At 36.9% G+C, this 23,354-nt stretch overlaps 1 protein-coding gene across 14 annotated transcripts in view; it reads right to left on the bottom strand.

The window, feature by feature from the left end:
* Positions 1-23,354, bottom strand: part of RBMS3 (RNA binding motif single stranded interacting protein 3) — a 1,480,592-nt gene that overhangs the window by 951,470 nt on the left and 505,768 nt on the right. For 13 of the 14 annotated variants that reach the window (XM_069088563.1, XM_069088548.1, XM_069088550.1 and 10 more), the window contains one exon: positions 8,599-8,733. The exons of the other annotated variant lie outside the window; for it this stretch is intronic. In XM_069088563.1, coding sequence (XP_068944664.1) covers positions 8,599-8,733 — 135 coding nt within the window. The remainder of the gene's footprint in view (positions 1-8,598; positions 8,734-23,354) is intronic. 14 annotated transcript variants of the gene reach the window in all.

Genomic DNA, 23,354 nt, shown 5'->3' with positions numbered 1-23,354 from the left:
GCACTTTAGAACTTTATCTTCATTGTGGGAACAAAGATTGGATCAATGATTTCATGATTAAAGAGATCTCCTAGGAATCATAACTCCTTCTACAAATGGGAAAATGGATTGTTAAGCCCTTTGAGCCCACCTAATTACAAGTATATTCCCAAGGAGTAGTAAATGCTTTGGATAGACACCACCTCCAGCTCAAGAGAGGGAGGAAAAGCATGAAGATAAGTCAGAAGCAGAATGGGAGGTAACTGAGTAGAGGTGGATAGACACTGGACCACTGACCAGTTCTCTTCAGTTATTTATTTTTTTATTTGGAGGGGGTAAGACAAGGCAGTTGAAGTTAAGTGATTTGCCCAAGGTCACACAGTCAATAAATGTCAAGTGTCTGAGGCCGGATTTGAACTCAGGTCTTCCTGACTCTAGGGCCTGTGCTCTATTCACTAAGCTACCTAGCTGCCCTCAGTTGTTTCTTTAATTCAGCCTCCTTTCCTCTATCGTAAGTAGACTGTTCCTACAAATGACTTAATTTAAAAGCAGAAGTTGTTTGGAGGAGGAGGAGGAATAGCGATAATTTCTTGTCTAATTTCAAGTATTGTTGTTAAGATCAAATGAGAGATAAAATAATTGAAGTGATTTATAAAACTTCAATCTCTATAGTAATGTTAGTTCCTAAGACTACCAAAGCTTGCCCATAACTTACCTTCTCGGCTGATGTGCTTGGCTCATAATTAAGGAAACAAAAAATTAAAGGTATTAATCAGGAAATGCTTATTTTCTCCTCCTCCTCATCTCACAACCCATTGGCATCACCACTGACTATTTCTGTCTTTACTCTAGTCACTGATAAAGAGGCAGTCCTTCTCACCAAGGTCAACTACACCACAGCTAACTACTCTCACTTTCTTTCATTTTCTCTAAAAGGCTGCCCCATTTTAAATACCCTACCTTTCTCTAATCTTCAGTCTTTTCCCCCTATCTACTGGTTTCTTCCCTACAGCCTACAAATATATTCAAGTCTCTCAAGAAAGAGAGAATCAAAGAAAGAGAAAGAAAGGGAAACAAAGAAAAAAATCAGAGAAAGAAAGAGGCAGGGAGAAAGAAAGGAAAACAGGGAGAAAGAAAAATGAAAGAAGGAAAGAGGAAGGTAGAGAGAAAGAAAGGAAAGAAGGAAGGACTTAATGAACAAAGGAACAAAGGAAAAAAACAAAGGAAGGAAGGAGAAAAAAAGGAGGAAATAAGGGAGGAAAGGAGAGAGGGAGGGAGGGAGGAAGGAAGGAAAGAAAAAAATCATTTATTCACAGCCCGGCCCCTACACACCATTTTACTCTTTGTTACCCATTACCCTCCTCCGGGTACTCTTCAATCCAACCATACTGGCCTACTAGACAGGGAGTATGCTATACTTCCTTGTTCCGCTGTGTGTCTTTGTACTAGCTTTCCCCTCTTTCCAAAATTCAATTTTTCATGCCTCCCTCTTAGAACTGCTGGTTTCCTTTAAAAAGACTCAAATCAAGCATCACCTTCTACAAAAAAATCTCCCAGATACTAGTTTATTCCCTCCCAAAGCTACCTTATACTCATTTTGTAGATACAGGATATCCCAAATGTCTTAGTACAGTTTTATGCAATTAAAGTTGTATGTACAGACATCCATATGTCTATGTAAGTATTTTATCACCCATTCAAATGTAAGTTTGAGGCCGGGGACTATTTCACTTTTGCCATTGTATTCCTAATGCTTAGTAGAATGCCTGGCATGAAGAAAGCAGAATAAATGCTTGTTTGTTAACTGATTTAGGGAAAATTAAATGCAGGAGACAAGTTTAGGGGTAGAATCATTTGACTAAATATATCCTGAGTTTAAGAGATTTTTAGTAGAATGTACATGTGATTTGACTGGTGGAGTAATTTGCCTTGGTGAGGAAGTACCTTAGAGTTGCCTGGGGGTACTGAGAGTTTAAGTGACCAGCCCAGAGTCATACAACCAGGATGTATTCAAAGTGGATTTGAATTTGAGGCTTCCTAACAATGAGTCCAGACTTCTTTTCATTAAGCCATTCTCTCTTTCATATTGTTATTAAAGCCAAAATTATTTTATTGAAAATGTTTAAATTAAAATTTGGTTTTTATAGTCAAAAGACAATTTCTTCTGTGTAAATCATCCTCAAGTTGCCTTTGCATTCGTTTTGACTAAATTTGGGCAACTCATTAGCCTTCACAAAGGGTATAGTTGAGAAGGGCAATGGAGAAACCTAGCATCTCATTTTCACACTGCCTTACCAATAGAAAGGAGAGGCAGCTTTGAAGCAGGGCTGCTTGAGAGAGTTAAGTGAATGTATTATAAAGAAATGGCTTAATTATACAGCACCCAAACATTTGAATTTGTTCCATTATTTGTATCCACCTTCTTTATCTCTTGGAAGGAAAGAGAGTAGTCAGACTGTTATGGTGAATTAGGAGGAGACCAAATTTCCACTCCATCACTTAGGTTTCCAAAAGTCTCTGAATTGCTTTGAGCCTCAGTTTACTCATCAGCAGCTGGATCTAAGGTCTCTTCAAGCTCTCAGGGTTTGAGCCTGCAATCTCTAAGAGTCATTTGCCACTTTCCAGGTCTTATGAATAGGCCTGATCTTTGAGATCTTTGAATGGTCCCTTCCTTTCATTTACTAGATAACCTTTAGTTTTTCTCAGGGCACTCATTAGGGTGTTCAAGTGCCCTCAGTTTACTGCACTTGAAAATCCCCAGTTTCTCAGTCATTCCAGTTTTGGGGTGCTCTATCTATACTGAATCTGTACAAAAAATATCCTTGAAATAGGGGCAGGTGTGGCTCCATATTTTAAGGTATACCTATGAACTAAAAATCACAGTCTCTCCAAGTTGGCAGGGAATTGGGGATCAGCTAATATGAGACAGAGCATAACAGGAATTTCTTCTTTAAAACACTCAACATTTTCAGATAGACATTTATAGAAGAGAGTAAGATTTAGTCATATGATGAGTAGAAGGTCCTAGTGATGAATAGAGAAAAGAAGAAAAGATTTTGGAGGATCATGTGAAGATACACAGGCATCTTTAAGTAAATTAAGAGCTACTGTATGAAACACAGATTAGACATCTTCTTGGTGGCCTCAAGTGCAGCTCGATGGATAGAGCAATTAGGATGGGAGTCAGGAAGACCTGAGTTCAAATACAGCCTCAGATATGCACTAGTTGTGTGACTATGGGCAAGTCACTTAACCTCTTAACTCACTGGAGTGGAAAATGATAAACCACTCCAGTACCTTTGCCAAGAAAACCCCATGGGCCATATGGTTCCTAGGGTCATGAAGGGCAGGACACAACTGAATGATTGAACAATAACAATGTAGCCCCAGTGGGTTAAATTTGTGAAAAGGAAAATTTAGGCAGTATATAAAAGAAAAGAGCTGCCCAATAATTTAAGCTATGCAAAAGTAGAATGGGCTATTTGGGGAAACAATGAGTTTCTTCTTACTGGAGATCTTGAAAGAATGGATGGTGCTGTGAGAAGGCATTCTTGTCCAGCTACTTCTGGAACTGGATGGCTTTGGAGGTCCCTTCAAAATTCAATATTATGGTAAATGTCTATTGAGTACTCAATGTGAAAATGAGGCTGTAAGAATGGAGAGGAATGTTTTACAATATCAATGTTACTTTTATCTTAGTGGATCATCCTCTTTAAGAAACAGAGGTGGATGGGTGGACAGCATGCCTCAACAGGGCCCAAAGTAAGGCATTCTATGCACCATCTTCTTCTCCATGACCAAGGTAGGTCACATCTGTCCAAGGGATAATTCCCAGGGATGGTTTCTCCACTGATTCATCCTAGGCTTCATATGCCTGTCAGGTCCCTGGCTTTTCTTGTTTCAACCCAGCTCATATCTTAGTACCTGCTACTCACGTCTTTCTAGATTTTTAACTCCCACAAATGGCTTTTGGTCTTTTATCCCTAGATGTGAGAGGTTGGGGTTATTGGTGTTGCTGTTCTTCTTCATCATCATCATCATCATCAAAAACAAACATCTTCAATTGAATATTGAAACATAAATTGTCTTGGGAGAATAACCATCCATTTCTGTCTTTTTATGTTTAGTGTTCAGCAGACTGTTAAGAATGTAGGGTAATTTCATTTTATACTTGAATAAAAATATTGATAAAAAATAAATAGATGGTGACATCTATTAAAAACATTGGTCTTATTTTAATGGATCAGTGTTACATCTGGGTGATGATGGGCACCAGCTACAGTGCTGATGAAACTCTAGTTTCAAGACAGTTTATTGACTGAACTCTCAAGGATATTTGGAGTTTTGTATTTGTAGTAGAATGGCTTGTCATCCCTGCTTCCAAAGGACAGGTACAAGAGTCAGAGGAAATCATAGAAAGAATACTACTGGGTGGTAGGGTTCAAATATTGCCCCTAGCAATTCCTGTCCAGCTCACACTGGAGAAGTCACTTAAATTTCTTCACTGGAAGATGAGGGTAATAAACTAGATTACCTTTGAAATATCTTTTAGCTCTACAGTGGAATTTGGTTTTAGTGTTCACTGCTGCTTAGGTGATCACCTCTCTCTAGGTAATGAGAAAGTGCTAAATTGGAGAAGTCTTCAGTAATACGTTACACATTTATTTTTTATAATCATCTTGTTCTTCCTCTTGTAGTTTTTACTGTTATCTCATTCTCCTCTTGTATGATGAAGTTCTGATAGAAGTGTTCCTGGGCCAAGTCACTATTCAGCTTTTTAAAAAAAATTTTCTATAGACCACAGTGCTGATGGGGGGAGTGAGGGGGAGAGTAGGGAATGACTGCATTTTGAAATTGAATAAAAGTATTGGGATTTAAAATGATTTTCCATAAGCTCAATGAAAGCATCTTTTGGAAGAGGACTATAATAGGGTGACAAGGATGTTATGGTTTTCATACTTTTCCCATATGATTTTCATTTCTTCTGGTATATCTGATTCCATGTAGTTTAGGGATTATGAATATTAGAGATGGTTACATCTATTAAATGTTGTTCTTAATTTATTTTTATAGATGAGTGCTACATCTTGGTGATTTGGTAAAACAGTTTTGTTTTTTCCTGGGATAACATTCCACTTAAGAAATCTATTGAATTATCAAAGATATGTAGAGATCAGGAAGTATATAGCATTTGGACTTGTTACCTGTCATTTCCTGATAGCATGTCTCTGATGTATGTCCATCCACCAGGTCATGCTATTGAAGATTCTTCATAGAAATTACGTTTTTGGAATCTTTGATAATTTGCTGCACAGTTTCTACTGATATTCCATTGATCAGTAAGTCTGTGCTCCTTCTACAATCCCATCCTTAAGGAGAACCCTTTTGTAATTGTTGGTGACAATGACTGGATCCTAAATTGTCATCATAAATTGCTCAGTTTATGTAAATGAATGTTGTATAACTCAGTCATTTGTCTGATGCTTCTTGGATCAAATAACATTTGTAGATTGCTAAGCACAGTACGTGGCACAAATTAGATGTTTAATATATGCTCATTTCTTTTTCCTTTCCTCCATTCATGTTGATCTTGCCTATGAATATGGTGGATCTTTGATTCCAATCTTGGATCTTAGCTATTTTTGATTACACTCACATTCAGTAGCATGCAAATATTGTCTCTCTCATTGCTCAAAAATGAAGTGATGTCTGCTTGTTTCTGTAAGTTTTAAAACCTATTTAAATTTGCTCTGAAAACATCTAACAACCCTCTTCTCCCTTTGTGATGACTATACATTATTCTTTGTACAGATAATTAATTGTGATAGGCCGTGTGTATCATTAATTACTGTATAAGTTTTGTTAAACTACTTTAAATTATAATTATCTCTTTTTCTCATCTTTTTCGCCCAAAGGAATTAGATAAAAATAGACATAGGAAGAGTTGCTATCCTGCTATTACTCTTTTATATTTAATGTTTTGTGGACTATTACAAAGGTATATCCAATGACTCATTTTTGTAAACGAATAAAGTACTGGCATGCAAGCCCATTTTCTGTAAGCTCATTGAAAACACCTTCAGGAAAATATTTTTTATTAATATTTTTATTATAAATGGCTGATTATTTATTGATAAGTATTAATAATAATTTTATCACAACCTCTTCTTTTAAAATACATATTAATTGTGTGGTCTCCTCTCTAGTGTTTAAATAGAATGATTACTAATATAAGCTATGTCCTTGGGATCAAGACAGTCAGGTGCTAAACACCAGAAAGTAACAATGAAACAGTGCTTCTAAAGATCCACAGAGGTGATGGTCCATAGAGGACATCCATTGGGAAGGATAAATGCAATTGTCTCTATAACTCAACAATAAAGGTTGAATCTTATATGGCGTTTTGTATACATGAAGTCCTACTCTAATGCCTTATCATGCCATGGAAATGAAATTAGGTTTCTGAAAGCTGTGATAGGAAAGTACTAGGTCTGGCATGTTGAGCCATGTTGGGATTTTGGTCTTCAAGTACTTTCTTGGTGGTGAATGGGTGTCTTATTTATGAAAACTGGTCAAGCATAGTACTAGAGAATCATCATCTCCATTGGAGCCATTTGGGGATGGATTCATCAGCAGTGGCAATCCATGAAACAAAGGAAAACACAAAATGGTCTTTAGTTTTGTGTGGTCTCCTTAAATTTCAGAAGTGATATTGGCAGAATGGTAGAAGAGAGCTGGTAAGGGTAAGACTCACACAGTGAAGAACATCCATACTTATTGACTTAACTGTTATCTGTATGCTTAATGTGATGATACTTGTCTAGTGACCAAGGAATGGTTTTTCTACTGAAGGAACTGAATCATAAATTTTGATGTTCTCACTATAAATTAAGCCAGACAATGAAAGAAATTTACTATTGAATGGGAGGATCATTCACAGGCTCTTCTGGGAGAAGAAAATAAGGAAAAAAGTACAGTTAGTTTTATCACATGTCCAAAGGCAACCAAAAACATTACTTAATGGGACAGCTAATTATTTCATATTCAAGTAATAAGTATTTGCAAAAATATGACTAGAAAGATAATTTCAGCTTCTGCATTAGCACCTATTGAAGAGTATTGGAAGGTAGATAAATTCTTTTAGGAACTTGATAAAGACCTCTCAAATTAAATCAATATACATCTTAATTAATACTGAATGACTTCAATTTGAAAAGGGCATAGAATATAATGGAAAAATAGATTGGAAAACAAGGTTTCAGGAATAAGAAACTAAAGAGGTCAGAGGCTATAAAGAAGTTTCATACCTAGAAATCACAAATGCTTTCTGAACAGAATAGGAAAGCATTGGACATAGAAAGCACAAAAGAACATTCCATGATGAAACTGATTACATCTTGGCAGGAAATCAATAATCCCTGATGTGGAAATCATTTCCAAATCATCTGTCTCTGTACAATTAGATCACTGACTTGTTAGAAAAAAGATTTTAAAAAATACCAAATCAGAACAAAAATAAGAAGATATGATACACAATTGAAGAACCTCCAATTTGACCTACTTGAACAAACTGTTGACAACAAAAACTTAGAAATGGATAAAAGAACATATAAAGGTACAGAACATTACAATCTCCCAAGGCAGTTTAACCAATACAGAACAATCACCACAATAATGAGATCAAAAAAGACAGAAACTTCCTCAACCAACAAGCATTTAATCTTCATGTCAAGGGAAAATATATAGCACCCTAGAGCAATACCAGTTTAGGTATAAAAACTTTCAGAGTAGATTTGTGGAACATTACAATCAATATTCATTCATAAAACAATGAAAAGTGATGGAGAAAAAAATCACTTTTATAGTCAACTGGGTGGAAACTTAACTAAATCAGATCATCCAAAGGGCATATAAGGATGAAACTGGCAGGAAGTAGTGAACACATAAAACTGCAAAAGATCTGTAAAGGTTTAATGATAAACTCTTTCAATAGCTATGGATCTACCACATGTAGACTATAATATCACAGTGTTACAGGCAAACATATGGTACTAAAGATGGGAAGGGGAGTTGGACAAATATAGCCAGAGAAGTCCTGTATTGGAGGCAATACAAATTTTAACATCATTGAGGAAATGATTCTGATGATATCTGGATGTGGGGGAAATGGCAAACACTTGTAGGGAAAATCAACTAAGAAAATATCGGAAATCACTGACCATTATGCCTGCTTTCCCACCAGAATGACATATTATTTTAAGTATTATCTACATATACATCAAGGATATCCTTGATGGAGATATGAAAAAAGAATAATTAAGTTTTTATAAATGCTATTTTCTAATGGAGCACAGCATTATAATCACACAACTGACCATACAGTATAGAGAATATGAGACCCTGCTATGACTGTCAGTTGACTATTTTAAAAGCAATTTGATTTTATAGGACAAATTACCACCTTAAATATTTTCCTTCAACAATGTGTTTCCCATGCATGTCAAAACCACGTTTCCCTGAATGATGTAATAACAAAGATAACTTTGCTTGACAACCCTCTGACTATTAATATCAAGCGAAGCATAAAATAGGGAGTGTATGGTCACCAAAGGTGTTTACCATTGTCATGGAGGATGTCCAGCGCAGAGTCCAAATCAAAGAGGGATTCCCTATAGATGGTGATGTCCTCCAGATGCTGTTGTTTGCAGATGGCATTGTGCTGATTGCATCAAGCCCGGAACATTGCAGAGCCTCCTAAATGAGATCCATAATCACTCAAAAGAGTTTGGCCTAATTTTCCACATAGGAAACACCAAGTGGATGAAGAATCCCTTTAGTCCAGATTATGAATTGCAATTGAATGGACAACTCATAGAGCTGCTCCATCAGTATATATTTTCTTGGCCAGACCCTGCAAATAGTCATTGAGCTGGGTCCAGAACTAAATGGGAGGAGAAGGGCAGGCTGAATTGCCTCTGGGGAATTTGAATAATTATTTTAATGACCCCAAGCTTCTCCTTGAAATATAACCCATCTTTTCATTCATCTATAGACATTATATGGCAATAAGTCATATAATAATACCATCTCCAAAGAATTGAAATTTTGGGTCCCCCAAAAGGGCAATGGTAAGGCATAAAGTGGAAGTGGGTAGGCTACAACCCATTATTCATGAGAAGTGGCATAAAGGACATCATTCAGAGAGATGCATGGATGGAAAAGGAGGTGAGCTGGTTATGTGGTGACAGCGAGAATTAATTTTGCATGCTCCAGTGGCACCCACATAACGTAAAGACATTTAGATAAAAATCCTTAGAACATTCAATGGACCCCCATGGATAATACATGGAATGACATGGACAAGAATGGTACAGGATGAGAAATGGATGATGGATGGGTTGAGATCTATACCCTTGAAGGGAGTACCCACTTCAGAGATATCACAAAGCTATTGAAATTTCAAAGCAAGGATCCCCATTACCTCCTTGAAGCCTCACAACAACCCTGTGAGGTAGGGACTACAGGTATCATGATTCCCATTTTAGAGCTGATAACTCTTTAAGTATTCGATTCAAACCTAGCCCCCTTTAGTTTTAAGTCCAACACGAAATACCACTCTGCCTCTCAGTGGGGATCTCTGCCTTTCCATCTGAATATTAGAGATTACATTAAGAAAAAATACTAGTTAGGATTCTTTTATGTTGTTCCATCATTCACTCATTCACCAAGTACCCAGTATGTGCCATCACTTTGGGGGATGTAAAATACATGAATACACACAATGTAGTCATTTAAATATTTCTATAATTGAATGGGATGTGATATGGGCCCTTTTCAAGGAATATATATTCTCTCTTGTCAGTTAAGGATAATTAAATATTTTTTATACTTACATACAATGTTTATTTAGATTTGAAGTTCATAATCTTTAATTAATAGATGCTAACTTTTTTATTTTAACAGAGTATTCAAAAAGGAGTTTTTACTAAAAATGAAGCCTCAGTAACATTCAACTTTCTACTATTTAAAAATACTGTGTATAATGTCTACACAGGGCAGTTTTGAAGTTTAATGCTTAAAATTGTGCTAAGACTTTTGGGACACACTGTATTTGACTATTTCCAGTTGTAATAAATATTTCATTTTCATATACGACCTTCTTGCTAAACTCCAAACCTTCTATCTACCAGGGAAGGAAATAAACCCTGGTTTTCCTATCTTCTAAATAACAATGAATTTGAAGATCATCTACACATAATTGCTGTCAGAGCTTTAATTAGCCTGAGGCAAATGAGGCTTTGCCTGAGAGCACAGACTTGGAAAAAGGTGCAGTTAATCCCAAAGTCTCCCAGAGACTCCCTTGCTTAAGGGTTTAGCATTCCTTTACTGGACCCACCTCTCCCATCAGCTCCTGTAGCCAAGAATGCCAGACCTCCCAGTATACTACAACCATTGCTAGACTGTCTCCTGCCCCTCCCCACTAAATGGTTTGCACCAGGTAGAAAAATAAAACTCTAGCTAGAGCTCAAATGACTGAGATAGAATATGAAAGGGGAGAGCATAAGTGCCTGGAATGGATATGCCTGGAATATTTTCGTTCATATCTAAACTATGTTTTTTGGCTAGTATACAGAAAAATGAACAATATTTAGATTCACCATTCCTAAAGCCAAGGACTAAGAACTAGTCATTATTTCTGAAACTGACATCTTCATCTACCTACACACAAGTTCTCTTACAGAGCTTTGTCTATATGGATAACTGATTTCTCCAGCAAGTTCTATAGTCTTCATCCTTCCCAAAGATAGAATTGCCCCCTTATAATCAGTTGCACAATGATCATAAATAATCTGTCTTTAAGACTTTCAGGTATCTGGAGGAAAGATGCAGCAAGAAAAGACAATTAAAAACCTAATAATTGCAAAAAAAAAACCCAAAAAACCCTGGTTATGTGAAAGGAAGACAAACTACAATCTCAGGGAAAACCCAGATTTAGCCAGCTAGTGCAGAGACTTTTCACCTTTAGGTCATAATTCTTCAAGTGGCAGGTGTTCCGTTTTCAGTGGATGGTTTAGACAGAGCTTAGAAAGCAAGCACAGAGGAAAAAAGAACCAAATATTCCTCAAATGAATTTATTCCACTTTTTCCTCCATAGAGACATTATGAGAAGATATGGGAGGTGGTACCATTTTGACTTTCTTATCAAACATCCTATTCCTAGCTAGGAATTTTATCACAATAGCAAAAGATGTGGGTGTTTCTTCACCTCCTCAGCACATGCCCCAGTACCTGGAACATGGGTGGATGGTACTTAAATGCTTTCTGGCTAACTTGGCTTGCCCAGTCTCTCAGCTTGCTTCCCCTCCCTCTTCATCTTAAACTTAGTTGCCAAAACCTTTGTGAACAATGTGCAAGTCCCTTCTCTTTCTCTGGTCTTCAGTTCTCTCTGTTTTAAAATGAGGAAGTCCGTGGAGATCTGAAAGACTCCTTCTAGCATGAAATTCTATCCAACGAGCATTAGTTAAACACTTACTATGAACAAAAGCATGGTGCTGTACCCTACCAGGGCATACACGATAAATGAAATTGTCCCTGCTCTGAAGGAGCTTACATTCTAATAGAGGAGTAGAACAGCTGCGCAAATAATTAAATAGAAAATTCTATACAAAGTAATATCAGGAGTAGGGAGAAAACTGGGGCACAAATTAAGGAAAGCTTCATTTAGAAGGTACACTCCTTGAAAGGACCATGGATTACAAAGAAAAATCTTCTGAGAAAGTCAAAACTAGGAGGTACTTCTAAGATCATCTAGTTCAATCCCTTTCTTTTTTACAAAGTAGTAAAATGAACAAACTTTTATGAAGCATAGAATATATGCCAGGAACTATACCCAAGACTGGGAATCTAAGGCAAAAATGAAAGATGCCCTGGCCTCAAAGAGCTTTTAGGAAGGAACTAAAGCCGAGAAAGTATATTAGAGATAGGAGTGGCTTTAGAGATTATGTAGACCAATCCACATATATTACAGATAAGGAAATTGAAGTCCAGAGAAGTTAACTGATGTGAACACAACTTGGAATTAAGTTGCATGGCCATTTAAAAAAAAATAAATTCTTTTATTTAGAGATTCCACAAAAAAATTATTAAAATGTTAACAATCCTCTTTAAAAAATAATTGCATGGAAAACTGAGAATAAAAATCATATTCAAATCCACACTCTTATACTTAAGGAATGAAAGGAAACTCTAAAGCCCTGAACGTAGAGAAAACTGTTCCATGGGCAAGGGGATGGGATACAGAACATAATGTTTTGGAAAAAAGAAAAAGAAAGACAAAATGATGGTTGAGAAAAGAGGAAGAGAGGGTAGTTTACACAATTTGGTGTGCATAGGAGGCTTATGACAATGAAGACTTCAAAGATACATGACAAGATGTTTAGGAACTGTTTGAGAGGAAAGCAGGCTGAGCCATAGGAGCAATATTCAGTTGCAACAATAACATTGACAACAATAATATTGATTTAAAAAATGGGAAAAAAAAAGATGCCTTCAGTTTAACTGTAGCAACCCATTTTGACTGAGAAGAAGAGAGGAGGAAATAAAAATTAGTTGTTATGTTAGGAGACCACAGGGATCAGATATTGCCCACACTGTCAGAGGTGGTTTCCTATGTTGATGAATTTTGCTTAAATGCTTTTCTTTCTTACGAGAGAAGGCATATTTAGGGTATATATCTAGAAATGAATGAAATATAAAAATAAGAGGAACTAATCATGTTAAAAAGAAATGAATGACTCTATAAAGTAATATGATGGATGTGGGAAAAAGTTTAAATCAGGTCTTGCTAGTTTTGTGGCCCTGGATGAATCACTTCCCTTTTTAACTTAATCTCTCAGTTTCCTCATCTGAAAAATGGGGATAATAGGAATACCTAACTCACAGGGTTATTGTGAGAATCAAATAAGACAAAAATTTTAAATCACTGAGCACTGGTACATAGTAAGCACTAGGCAAATGTTAGCTCATATACATATATGTTTATGTATGTGTAAGTATTTGTATACACGTGTGCATACACACACATGGGACATTGTTGATAGAACACTGAGTCTAAAGTCAGGGAGAGAAGCTTAAATCTGGTCTCAGACATTCAGCAGCTATGTGACCCTGGGCAAGTCACTTAACCCTGTTTGCTTCAGTTTCCTCATCTTCAAAATGAGCTGGATAAGGAAATGCTACACTGCTCTAGTATTTTTGCCAAGAAAACCCCAAATGTCATTGCAAAGTCATACGTGACTGAAATGACTAAAAAACAGCAAAAATATATTCATCTTTAGTTATAGATGTATACACATGTATGTATACAGAAATCTATATATGATGCAAGAGAGAGAGAGAGAGAGAGAGAGAGAGAGAGAGAGAGAGAGAGAGATTCCCTAGTGATTATTAGTTTCCTCTGAACAACTACATCTCTATGTACAAGAGAGGGTTGAGACTCTTAAAAACTGTATCACATTTTCAGACATTCTGACAACAATGAAGAATTGCCTTAGAACCTTGGACAGAGAATGTATCTTGATGGAAAGAAGACTGGACTGAATCCTCTGCCACTTGTGAGGTGGGGCAGGGAGGGGGGGGTCTTAAGTTACTTAATGTCTCTGGGCTACAGTTTCTTCATTTGTATAATAAGGGAATTGAGCTAGTCAATCCTTTCACACATTCAAATTTATGATCTGATGCCCAACCTTTTCTCCAATTGCTTTGACCTTTGGTCCTTAGAGGAAACCAAAGAAACAATCCTATTGTCAAGAACATTAGTGTGTGGGGCCTGATTCAGGTCAGATTTGTGACATCTAGTCAGTAGTATGCATATTGCAGCAGACTAGGAAATTCTGTCAGTGTGTCTATAAAAATAGATTATTAAAGATTCTGAGAGGTCTCCTAGAATCACAGAATCATAAATTAGAACTTGAAATGAACCTTAGGGATGTTCTTGTTCAACCCAATGATTTTACACTTAGGGAGGCCCAGATAGCATAAGTGCCTTGCTGACAGTCATATAATGAGTGAATAATAAAGTTGTGTGTCTCATTCTTGGGCTGTGGAGCTTTACCTTCACTGATAACTTAACTCTTTTGTCATATACACATATTTATTTGTGTGTGTATATATATATGTATATATAATGTGTATTTTTATATATGCATATGTGTGTGTGTATATATATATATATATATATATACACAAATGTTCGTATAGATATAAAGATGACATTTACTCCCCAGTAAACTGTCTGTATCACATCAAACTACAAGGAAGGAAGGAAGGAAGGAAGGAAGGAAGGAAGGAAGGAAGGAAGGAAGGAAGGAAGGAAAGAAAAAGAGAGGGAGGGAGAGAGGGAGGGAGGGAGAAGGAAATCACTAAGCACTCACCTTGTGCCAAGAACTGTGCTAGTCATATAAATATGAAAAGACCATATCTGCCTTCACTGAACTTACACTTGAATGGGGGAAGGCACACATATGGGGAAGTACTAGTTAGAGAGTCATATTTTGAAATAGAAAATAATAGTGATGATTAATTAATAAGTAACATCATAAAGGAGTAAATTGATATACCATTTCCAAGAGCCAGGAAAGGGCTGATTTGATGATAGTTAAATATCTGGAAATATGGGTGGGAGGGAAGCATCAGACAAGAGAAACAATTGTGGTAGTTGGTGAGCTAGCCAGAGAATGAAGTAAAATGTGACTGGATCTGGTCCCAAATGTAACGAGTGACTAAGGCAATCAGTCATCATAGGAAAACAGCAAAGAAAACCATCAAGAGTGACTATGTCTGACAATGCATACCATTCTATTCCCACAGTCCCTCAGTATTAAGTATGTTTCATGATCAGTCCAAGATTTGTTATTGCATTTAATCTGAATTCAGATGTCTTTTAGTGTTGTTTACACTGAGTTTATTATAACCACTATGAATTCTGTTCTCTTGGCTCTGACTTTCTTTAATTTTCAACAATTCATATAAAAATCTTGCCAGGTTTCCCTGAATACCTCATATTCCCATTTTCATGAGCTTCCTTATATCCCTCCCGTTTAAAACCCATTCTTTCTTACTTTGCTTTACTTCTCTTCTTGTTACTGTTCCTTTGAGGATTAAGAAATAATACAAGATTGCAACCATTTTTTTTAATTGTAGGGCAGAGACTGTAAAGACCATAAGTATCCAGGACATGAGGAAAATTTTAAATGCACTGAAATACTTTCCATGGCCTAGTGATGAAACAAACTCAGTAGAGTTACACAACTTACATCTATAATCACGATGCTTATCATGAACCCTGATGACATGGGAATAGTGAGGCTGAATATAACTGAGACACAGCTGACATCTCATTAAATGCTTGTTCATCTAAATGCCTTTTTTTTTTCCATTTCTAAAACAAGAAGACAATATAGTGTAGAGAAAGGTACCTGAACATTGGGTCAGGAAACACCTGGGCTTTTTATCTTGCTTTTGACACTTACTTTGTGACCATAGCCAAGTCACTTAGCTAGTCTAAAACTCATTTTCCTTATCTGTAGATGGAGGGTTAATAATACCTCTGGCATCTATCTCACAGGATTTTTTATAGGATCAAATAAGGTCATATATGTAAGTACTTAGCAAATACCAAGTGATACATAAAATCCAGTTATTTGGACTACTAAATGGATGGTGTGACCTTTGTCCTCTCTGAATCTATATAGCATTGCTCAGTGTATGCCTAGGATGTTGCCTGGCACATAGTAGGCATTTGAGAAATGTATGAATCAATAGTTTTGTAGATGAAAATTAAAGATAAATGCATTATCTAAACCAGGAGTTTCTAATTTTTTTTTTTTTGTATGTGTGTTGAAGATACTCTTGGGCAATTAATTCAATCTGATAAAGCCAATGGCCTCCTTCTTAGAATTCCTATATGAGTACAAAGGAAACAAGTTATACTGAAAGAAACATGGAATTTTTCCTATCCAAGTTCAGGGACCTCCTTAAATCTTTCCCCAGATGACTTGGAAGTTCATGGATATCTAGTATTGTTCCTGGATGCTAAAGGGACTTGGAGAGAAGATGTGCTTCCAGGCTTGTGGTTCCTTGTTTATTTCTACTGTTACTGACTCTTGCAAATTCCTGATTTTCCAGTTACATGGATGTGGTGGAGGGTTCCCAGGTTTCCTTAGCCGTGGGTTCCATTCTTCCACTATTTGGTTATGTCAAATGCTTTAATTTTGCTGAACTGAAGTATCCTCCATTAGCCAAGAATGGTTGGTTTGTAACATTACAGGGGTCAGTGTTGAGGTCATGTGGTAGACTAAGATCAGCAAGAAGGAGCCTTGATTCCAGAAGACCTAAGTTTGAGTCACTGTCATGATGTTTACTAGCTATGTGGTCCTAGGCAAGCCATTTAATCTTTTTTGCTTCACTTTATTTGCAGAATGGGAATATCCCCTGCATCACCTACCTTGCAGAGCTTTGGTGAGGATAGTCTTCTGTAAATATTAAGGCATTATGTAATTATGATTTTTTTTCTTATTACTGCCTGGAATCATCTGCAACATAGAAGTCAACTCTACTGCTCCTTGCTAGTAAATGCTATCTAGAAATAGCGAGGGTAATAGATGGAATTCAGGAAGACATCTCAGAGGCCATGTAGTCCAATTTTCTCATTTTACAGATGAGGAAATTGAGGCCCCAACAGATTGAAGGACTTGTTCAGTTACATAGGAAATAAGCAACAGAAGTAAGATTTGAACTCCAATCCTTTGACCAAAGAAAGAGTTGCCTTTTCCCTCTACACAGGCATCCTTAAACATTTGGATATTTAGTTTACACAGAGGGGGAATAAAAAATTTTAAGTAATTGAATGTCCTGGTGAATTGATGCTAAGGACACTTAGCATGGCATATCTACTATTCTAGTACAGGTAACAGGGATGTTTTCTCTGGAGTCTAAGAGAAATCGTGTGGCTGTCCATACCTTTTCCTCCTCCCTCACCATTCACACACAAAAACTGTTCTTTTTTGTTGGTGGTGATGGTTTCTTTTCTTTTTTTTTTAAGTGGGTATTTAGCAACTCAGAGCTAGATTTCTGAAAGGAAAGTAAGTCTCATGAAATGAAATCCACAGCACTCATGGCCAGAAAACTGACAGCAAATGCAAGCTATTTGAGGGCAGGGACTGCTCCCCCCCCTTCATCCCTTATCGTCCTGCAGTCTACCAAGAAGCCTCAATCATCATAGGCCCTGAATATATGTTTATTGAGTTAGTTTGATTCAATTAAATTACAAATGAACTAACCATCAACTTATAGATCAGTCAGAAATGCAAACAAAATGAAAACCTTTTCTAATGCTCCACATCTCCAAATAATGAATAATTACCTAGAATCACATGCCAAATTTCAAGCTACTCTGTCTCCTTAAAAAAATCTCAGTTACAAAATTCCAGACATAGTTTTCCCTTAAAAATAAATACAAGTCACCACCAACAAGGTATTTCTAAAATTGCCGCCCACGAGCATGCCTGAGAATCGGGACCCACCCAACTTTATTATTAACAAAAAAGGATGGGAGGAAGGAGGAGGGTGAATTTTATTTCAACTTCTTAGAATCATCCCTACCAAAGCATAACTTCTAATCAACACATGTCATGGATTTACTAGTACTAGGTGTAGATACAGAAGGAAAAAGCAAATAAAATAAAATAAAATAAAAACAAACACCTCCAGGTATTATTCAGTAGGAACATCATCAAAATTTGCTTTTCCCAAGAATTTCTCTGTTACTTAAAAGAAAATTGAATTGATACCTTTTTTTTATTCTTTCATATGTTATTCATTAAAAAAAAAAGCATTAGTTCATTGAACAACTCTTTAAATACCTCGATTGTTCAGGTATAGCCTGGTTCTATTTTTACATTCTAGATTACAACACCCTGGAGGGCAAAGATGGTATCTTGTTTTTCCTTCTGTTTCTACTATGCCTAGCATAAGGCACTGCCCAGAGTTGGTACCTAAAACTATTTATTCAATGAAGGAAGGAATGATGGCTGAATGATAAATGGATTAAGAATGCATGGTAGGAAAAAGAAAAATCAATAAATGAAGAATCAAGGAAGGAAATGTGGTTCAGAAAATCTTCATCTAAAGCAAAGTATGACACATAAAATTATAACTTCTCATTCACTCCCACTATAATCTTAGGTATATGCTTGCACATAACTTCTGGCTAAAACAGGTTATGAAATTCTTACCTGAGAATTCTAAAATCCAAATAAGATCATGCAAAGTACTTTGAAACTTTAAAGTTCCATATAAATTATTAAAATTATCATCACTATCATCATCATCATTTTTAAAGAGAATTCCATATAATTTCTGGCCACTACACACAAGGCCTGCCATGTATTAGATCGAAGTATTATAGGGACTTCAGAGTTTACCTATTTTCAATGCCTTCATTTTACAAATAAGGAAACTGAGTCCACAATACAGTAAATGACTTTCAAAGGGTAGAAAATAAAAGTCTCCACAGTCTTTTCACATTTGAATATATTTTATAACATTCTACTCTTAGATACAATAAATATTATAAGCCAGGGAGGGATTCCTGAGCAATCATGAGGCACTCCAGATATTCTTGTTTGCAAATGACATCCTGCTGACTTCCTGAAGCCATGGGATCCTCCAGAGCCTACTAAATGAGATTCATTTTCATTCAATGTAGCTTAGCTTAATAATTCACACAGAAAAACTAAATGGATAAAGACTGTCTATTATCTAGACTATAAAACGACATTGAATTGAAAACCCATAGAGTTAGACCATCGATTCCTCTACACTGGACAGATACTATAGATGGGAAATTAGTGGGGTCAAAAATAAAATAGAAGCAAATGGGTCAGCTAGATTATACTCAAAAACCCTAAGCCTAATTCTGACATATAAATGTGTCTTTTTAACATGAGACTTCTTCAGAGAATGGCTTCTTCTTCTAGATGGTTGTGAATAATGGAGCAATGCAATCTCTTAAGAATTACTATAACAGATGATTCCAGGAGCAACGGAGAGACATAAAACAGCCATAGCTAGGTCACAACATATTGGTCACCATGACTTGTATACAAGAAGTGGTATAAAAAGATATCAAAGAGCTATTACTAGAATGATAGGGAAAGCAGGGCTAAGCAATGAAAACTGGAAAGATCTCAGAGGGTGTCTAATCCTACCCATTCATTTTACAGATAAGAAAACTAAAACTCAGCAAGATAAAGTCATTTGTCAAAAGTCACACATGTGGCAGGTGTCAGAGGTGGGATTTGAACATAGGTCCCCTGACTCTAGATCCCATGTTCCTTCAACTAGATCAAGATGCAATTAGTCAATACTTCAATGAGCATTTCTTAAACACCTTATTTACCAGGTATTTTGCTGTGTGCTGAGAATACAAATACAAAGAATGAAACAATTCCTAATTAAAGGAACATATTCTAAGACAAATTCATATCAATATAAAGAGAACAAATATAAAAATAATTTAAATAAAAGTAGTTATATGAAAGGTAGTTTGAGGGGAGGATACCAGTAATTGTGGGGGAGATTAGCAAAGTCTTTATATAGAAGATGGTGCTTAAGATGTGTCTGGAAGAAAGAAATTCTGGGATGTGGAGGTGAGGAGGGAGTGCATTCCAGACATAAAGGAGAGTCAGTGCCAAGTCATCATGAGTAATGTGTGAGGAAGAGAAATAAGTCCAGTACAGAAAGGGAGTGATGTATAAGGATTCTGGAAAGATAGACTGGGGTCAGGTTAAAAAAAAAAGGATTTGTATTTGATTCTAGAAACAACAGGGAGATAGTGGTGTTTATTGAGTAAAGGAGTAAAAAAATCAGAAAGAATAAGGGCCAGAATTAAATTGCCGTAAGCAGAGAAAAGGAATCAGATGAAAGGGATGTCGGAGAGATAGAAAGAGCAAGAGCTGGCAAAGGAATGATTATGGTGATCAAGGAGAGGGAGGGCTTAAGGATAATGCTGAGGCCAGGAATCTAAGCATCTTGAAAAATTATGGTACCTTTGATGAGGGAAATGGCATTTCAAGGTGGAGAGAGGTTTTGTTCAATTTGAGTTTGAGATCCCTCTGAGACATCAGTTTGCAAATGTTCAGAAAGCATCCAGACTTTGAGCTAAGAGAAGAGAAAGTGACTAGCTATAGAGATCTGTAATCATTTGTATATCATTGAGAATTAAGCAAACCCTGAGGATGTCCCCAAGAAAGAGCATAGAGTATAATGAGAAGAGAGACCAGTACACTGGCTTTGGAAACACCTACTAGCTAAGGGCATGGTATGGATTGCTGTGCCAGGTTTTCCCCAACCTCCCTACCTCAAGGAAGTAAGCAGACTGCCAGGTCAGCTCCGCCCTCCCCCACTGGGTCTCCACCCTTTTCAGTCAGATCACCTGCATAGAAGTGGGCAGGCTTGTGAGTCAGGAGTAGAAGTTTCAAGGTGTGTACTGACCAATCACTGCTTGCCTAAGGCCCCCTTTATAAGCTGATGTTTTGTCCCAGATCAGGGCTGTTGCTGGCTGCCACTGCTATTGCTATACCTGGGACATGTGATAGTAACTGCTCAGCCCGCCATGTGACCTGATCAGCCAACATGGTGTTTTAATAAAAGGTCCATTCTAAAACTATTACTTGGGTCTTGCTCGCATTAATAAAGGTAAGCAGGATGAACTAGCAAAGGTGTCTTGAAAGAAGTAGAAGAACAATGAGACTACTGTCATGGAAACACAGATACAAGAGAGTGTACTAGAGGAGAGAATGACCAATAGTGTCAAATGAAACAGATACCTGAGAAGTGTGAGGAATGAGAGACAGTGATTGGTTTGCCAATTGAGAAATTGTCAGTAACTTTGGAGAGAAAAGTTTCATTTGACAGATTAGGTCCGAAGCCACATTTTGAGCGGTTGAGGGGTGAGTGAGAGGACACAAAGTAGATGGGAAAAGTGTAGATGAACTTTCCAAGGAATCTGGCTAAGAAATGGAAGAGTTATAGGATACTAATTGGAGAGGATGGAGTCGGATAACTTTTTTTTTTTAATTTTAAATGTTTTGTTTTGTTTTTTGGATGTAGGAGACCAGCATAATTTAAGGTATATGAGTGGGGAAAGGTAGAAGATTCCCAGGAAATAGGGAAAAGGTTAAAGATTTGAGATAGCCGGGGGATGATTGAGGTTATAATTCTCATGGAGAAGTTATGAGGATAAAGTATCAAGGGCACATGTAGAGGGTTTGGCCTTGGCAAAAAGAGGGTCCACATAATTGTCAAAAGCTGGGAAAAAAAAGAAGAAAGAATGGGGAATAAGGTCAAAGCCTTTTGAGATGGCAAAAAAAGGAGAAAGAAAATTTGCATTGAATAGATGTAATATTTTTTGAGGCAACAGGGCTAAGTAACGTGCCTGAGGTCACACATCTAATAAGTGTCTGGGGCTGGATTTGAACACTCGGGTCCTCCTGACTCCAGGGCCAGCGATCTATCCACTGTGATACATAGCTGCTCCTGTACTTTCTTAATAAATAATTGGTAAAGTCCTCAGGTCAGAAAGATAGGGGAGAACAAGGAGAAAGGGTGGTGAATAATATACAACAGGAGTATTTAAATCAATTATTTTAAATTAATGCTATGCATATACAAAAAAAAATGCTATTTAAATCTATTAGTAAACCTTGATTGAATAGTTGTTTTTTTTTTCCATTCCAACCATTGTCCTAAGCCCTAGGAATCAAAAGAAAAACAAAAATAGTCCCTACCTTCGATGGGGTTACATTCTAATGGAGTGTATGGAGTAATGAGGAGACCTCCCGCGGCACATCTGAGCGTAATCTCCTAGGGAACAGTATGGATTTTTAATGAAGTAGAAGACTCTCATGCACTTCTGAGGATGAAAACTGAAGACAAACTGTGAAATGTAAACATGGAATCAAGAAAGACTTAGGATGGCAAATCCATTTTTCCAACTGGAAGGGACTGTGCGCTAACACTCTAATAGGGTAGAGTTAAATAGGCAAAACAGAGTGCCCAAGAAGTGGATTGTTTCTGTCTCAGCAGAGAAAAAAGAAGGGAGGGTAAGTGTGTGCGTGCGTGTATGTGTGTGTGTGTGTGTATTTGTTGTTTATCCTTCATTTCAAAGACCAATGACATGATAGGGTGGTATGGACTTTTGTGTGAATTGAATTGAAGTGAAGCAGAGCTGGACAAAGTTGTACTGTGTATATAATCACATGTGTATGCATACATGTGTATATTCGTATATGTTTATATATGTGTGTGAAACGTTGTCCTTTGTGTATGTGATAAGAATACACAAACATCGAGGAAAGAGAGGGAACGTCATATGAACCTCACTCTTCTCTTGACCAAGGAGGATTGAACACATACATACACACAGACAGTTTAGTAACATACATCAAACTCAACAGGAAAAGAAATAGGCATAGGGAGCAGGGCAAATTAAGAAGGATAATTACATCAAAGAAAAGAGAGTCACAGACAAAAGAAATTCTCTTATGTTGAAGGGAGATTGAAAAAGAAAAAAAACATAGTTTGAATCATACACTGAATGAATAAGCCTGTTTCTTGACAACCCCACCATCATTAAGTGTCATTGCCTCTAGCTATACTGGCCAATTTGATTGGTGTAGGTAATGTCCCCAAGTTGTTTCATAATGCAGGCCTTTTGATTATTATAGAGGTCGAGCATATTTTCAAGTGATTATTAGCAACTTGTGTTTCCTTTTTTGAAAAAAAATAAACAATTATTCATATCCTTAGGCAATTTGAATTTTATGTGCCTGTCAATTTTCCTAGACCTGGAACTTCACTGGCATAGAATCTCTTGGTAATGTCCCTCCTCTCCCAAGGCAGATAGGACCCCTCTCTGTACTAAATAGTCTTAGAGTGTTACCTGGGCCACTGAAATGCACAATGATTTACTCAGGATCCCACAGACATGAGGGTTAAGAAGTGGACCTTGAACTAAATTATTCCTGTATAAATTTGTTTCAACAGTTCCTTATGCATTTCAATGTCAAATTTAAACCTGGCATACTTGACATAAATATTTTCCCCCTATTTTGATCATGTGAGGAGGGAGGGGAATGGTTTTATTTTGGAAGGGAAAGTAGGATGGAGATTGCCAAGCTTGCCCAGGCCTATTGGGCTGTCCTAAGTGAACCTCCTGAGATGAACTGCATTGACTACAAATATCAGGGAGATAGGAGGTGGCAGATGGTCCCAAAAGTAATGTACCTCCCTCTCCCTCTCCCCCTCTCCCCCCC

This window comes from Petaurus breviceps, unplaced genomic scaffold, assembly GCF_028583685.1.
Source record: "Petaurus breviceps papuanus isolate PSGF00001 unplaced genomic scaffold, PetGlider_PUasm1.0 185, whole genome shotgun sequence".
In the NCBI taxonomy this organism is placed as follows: domain Eukaryota; kingdom Metazoa; phylum Chordata; class Mammalia; order Diprotodontia; family Petauridae; genus Petaurus; species Petaurus breviceps.
The sequence above is the reverse complement of the archived record's forward strand: the minus strand, read 5'-3'. Positions and strand labels throughout refer to the sequence as shown.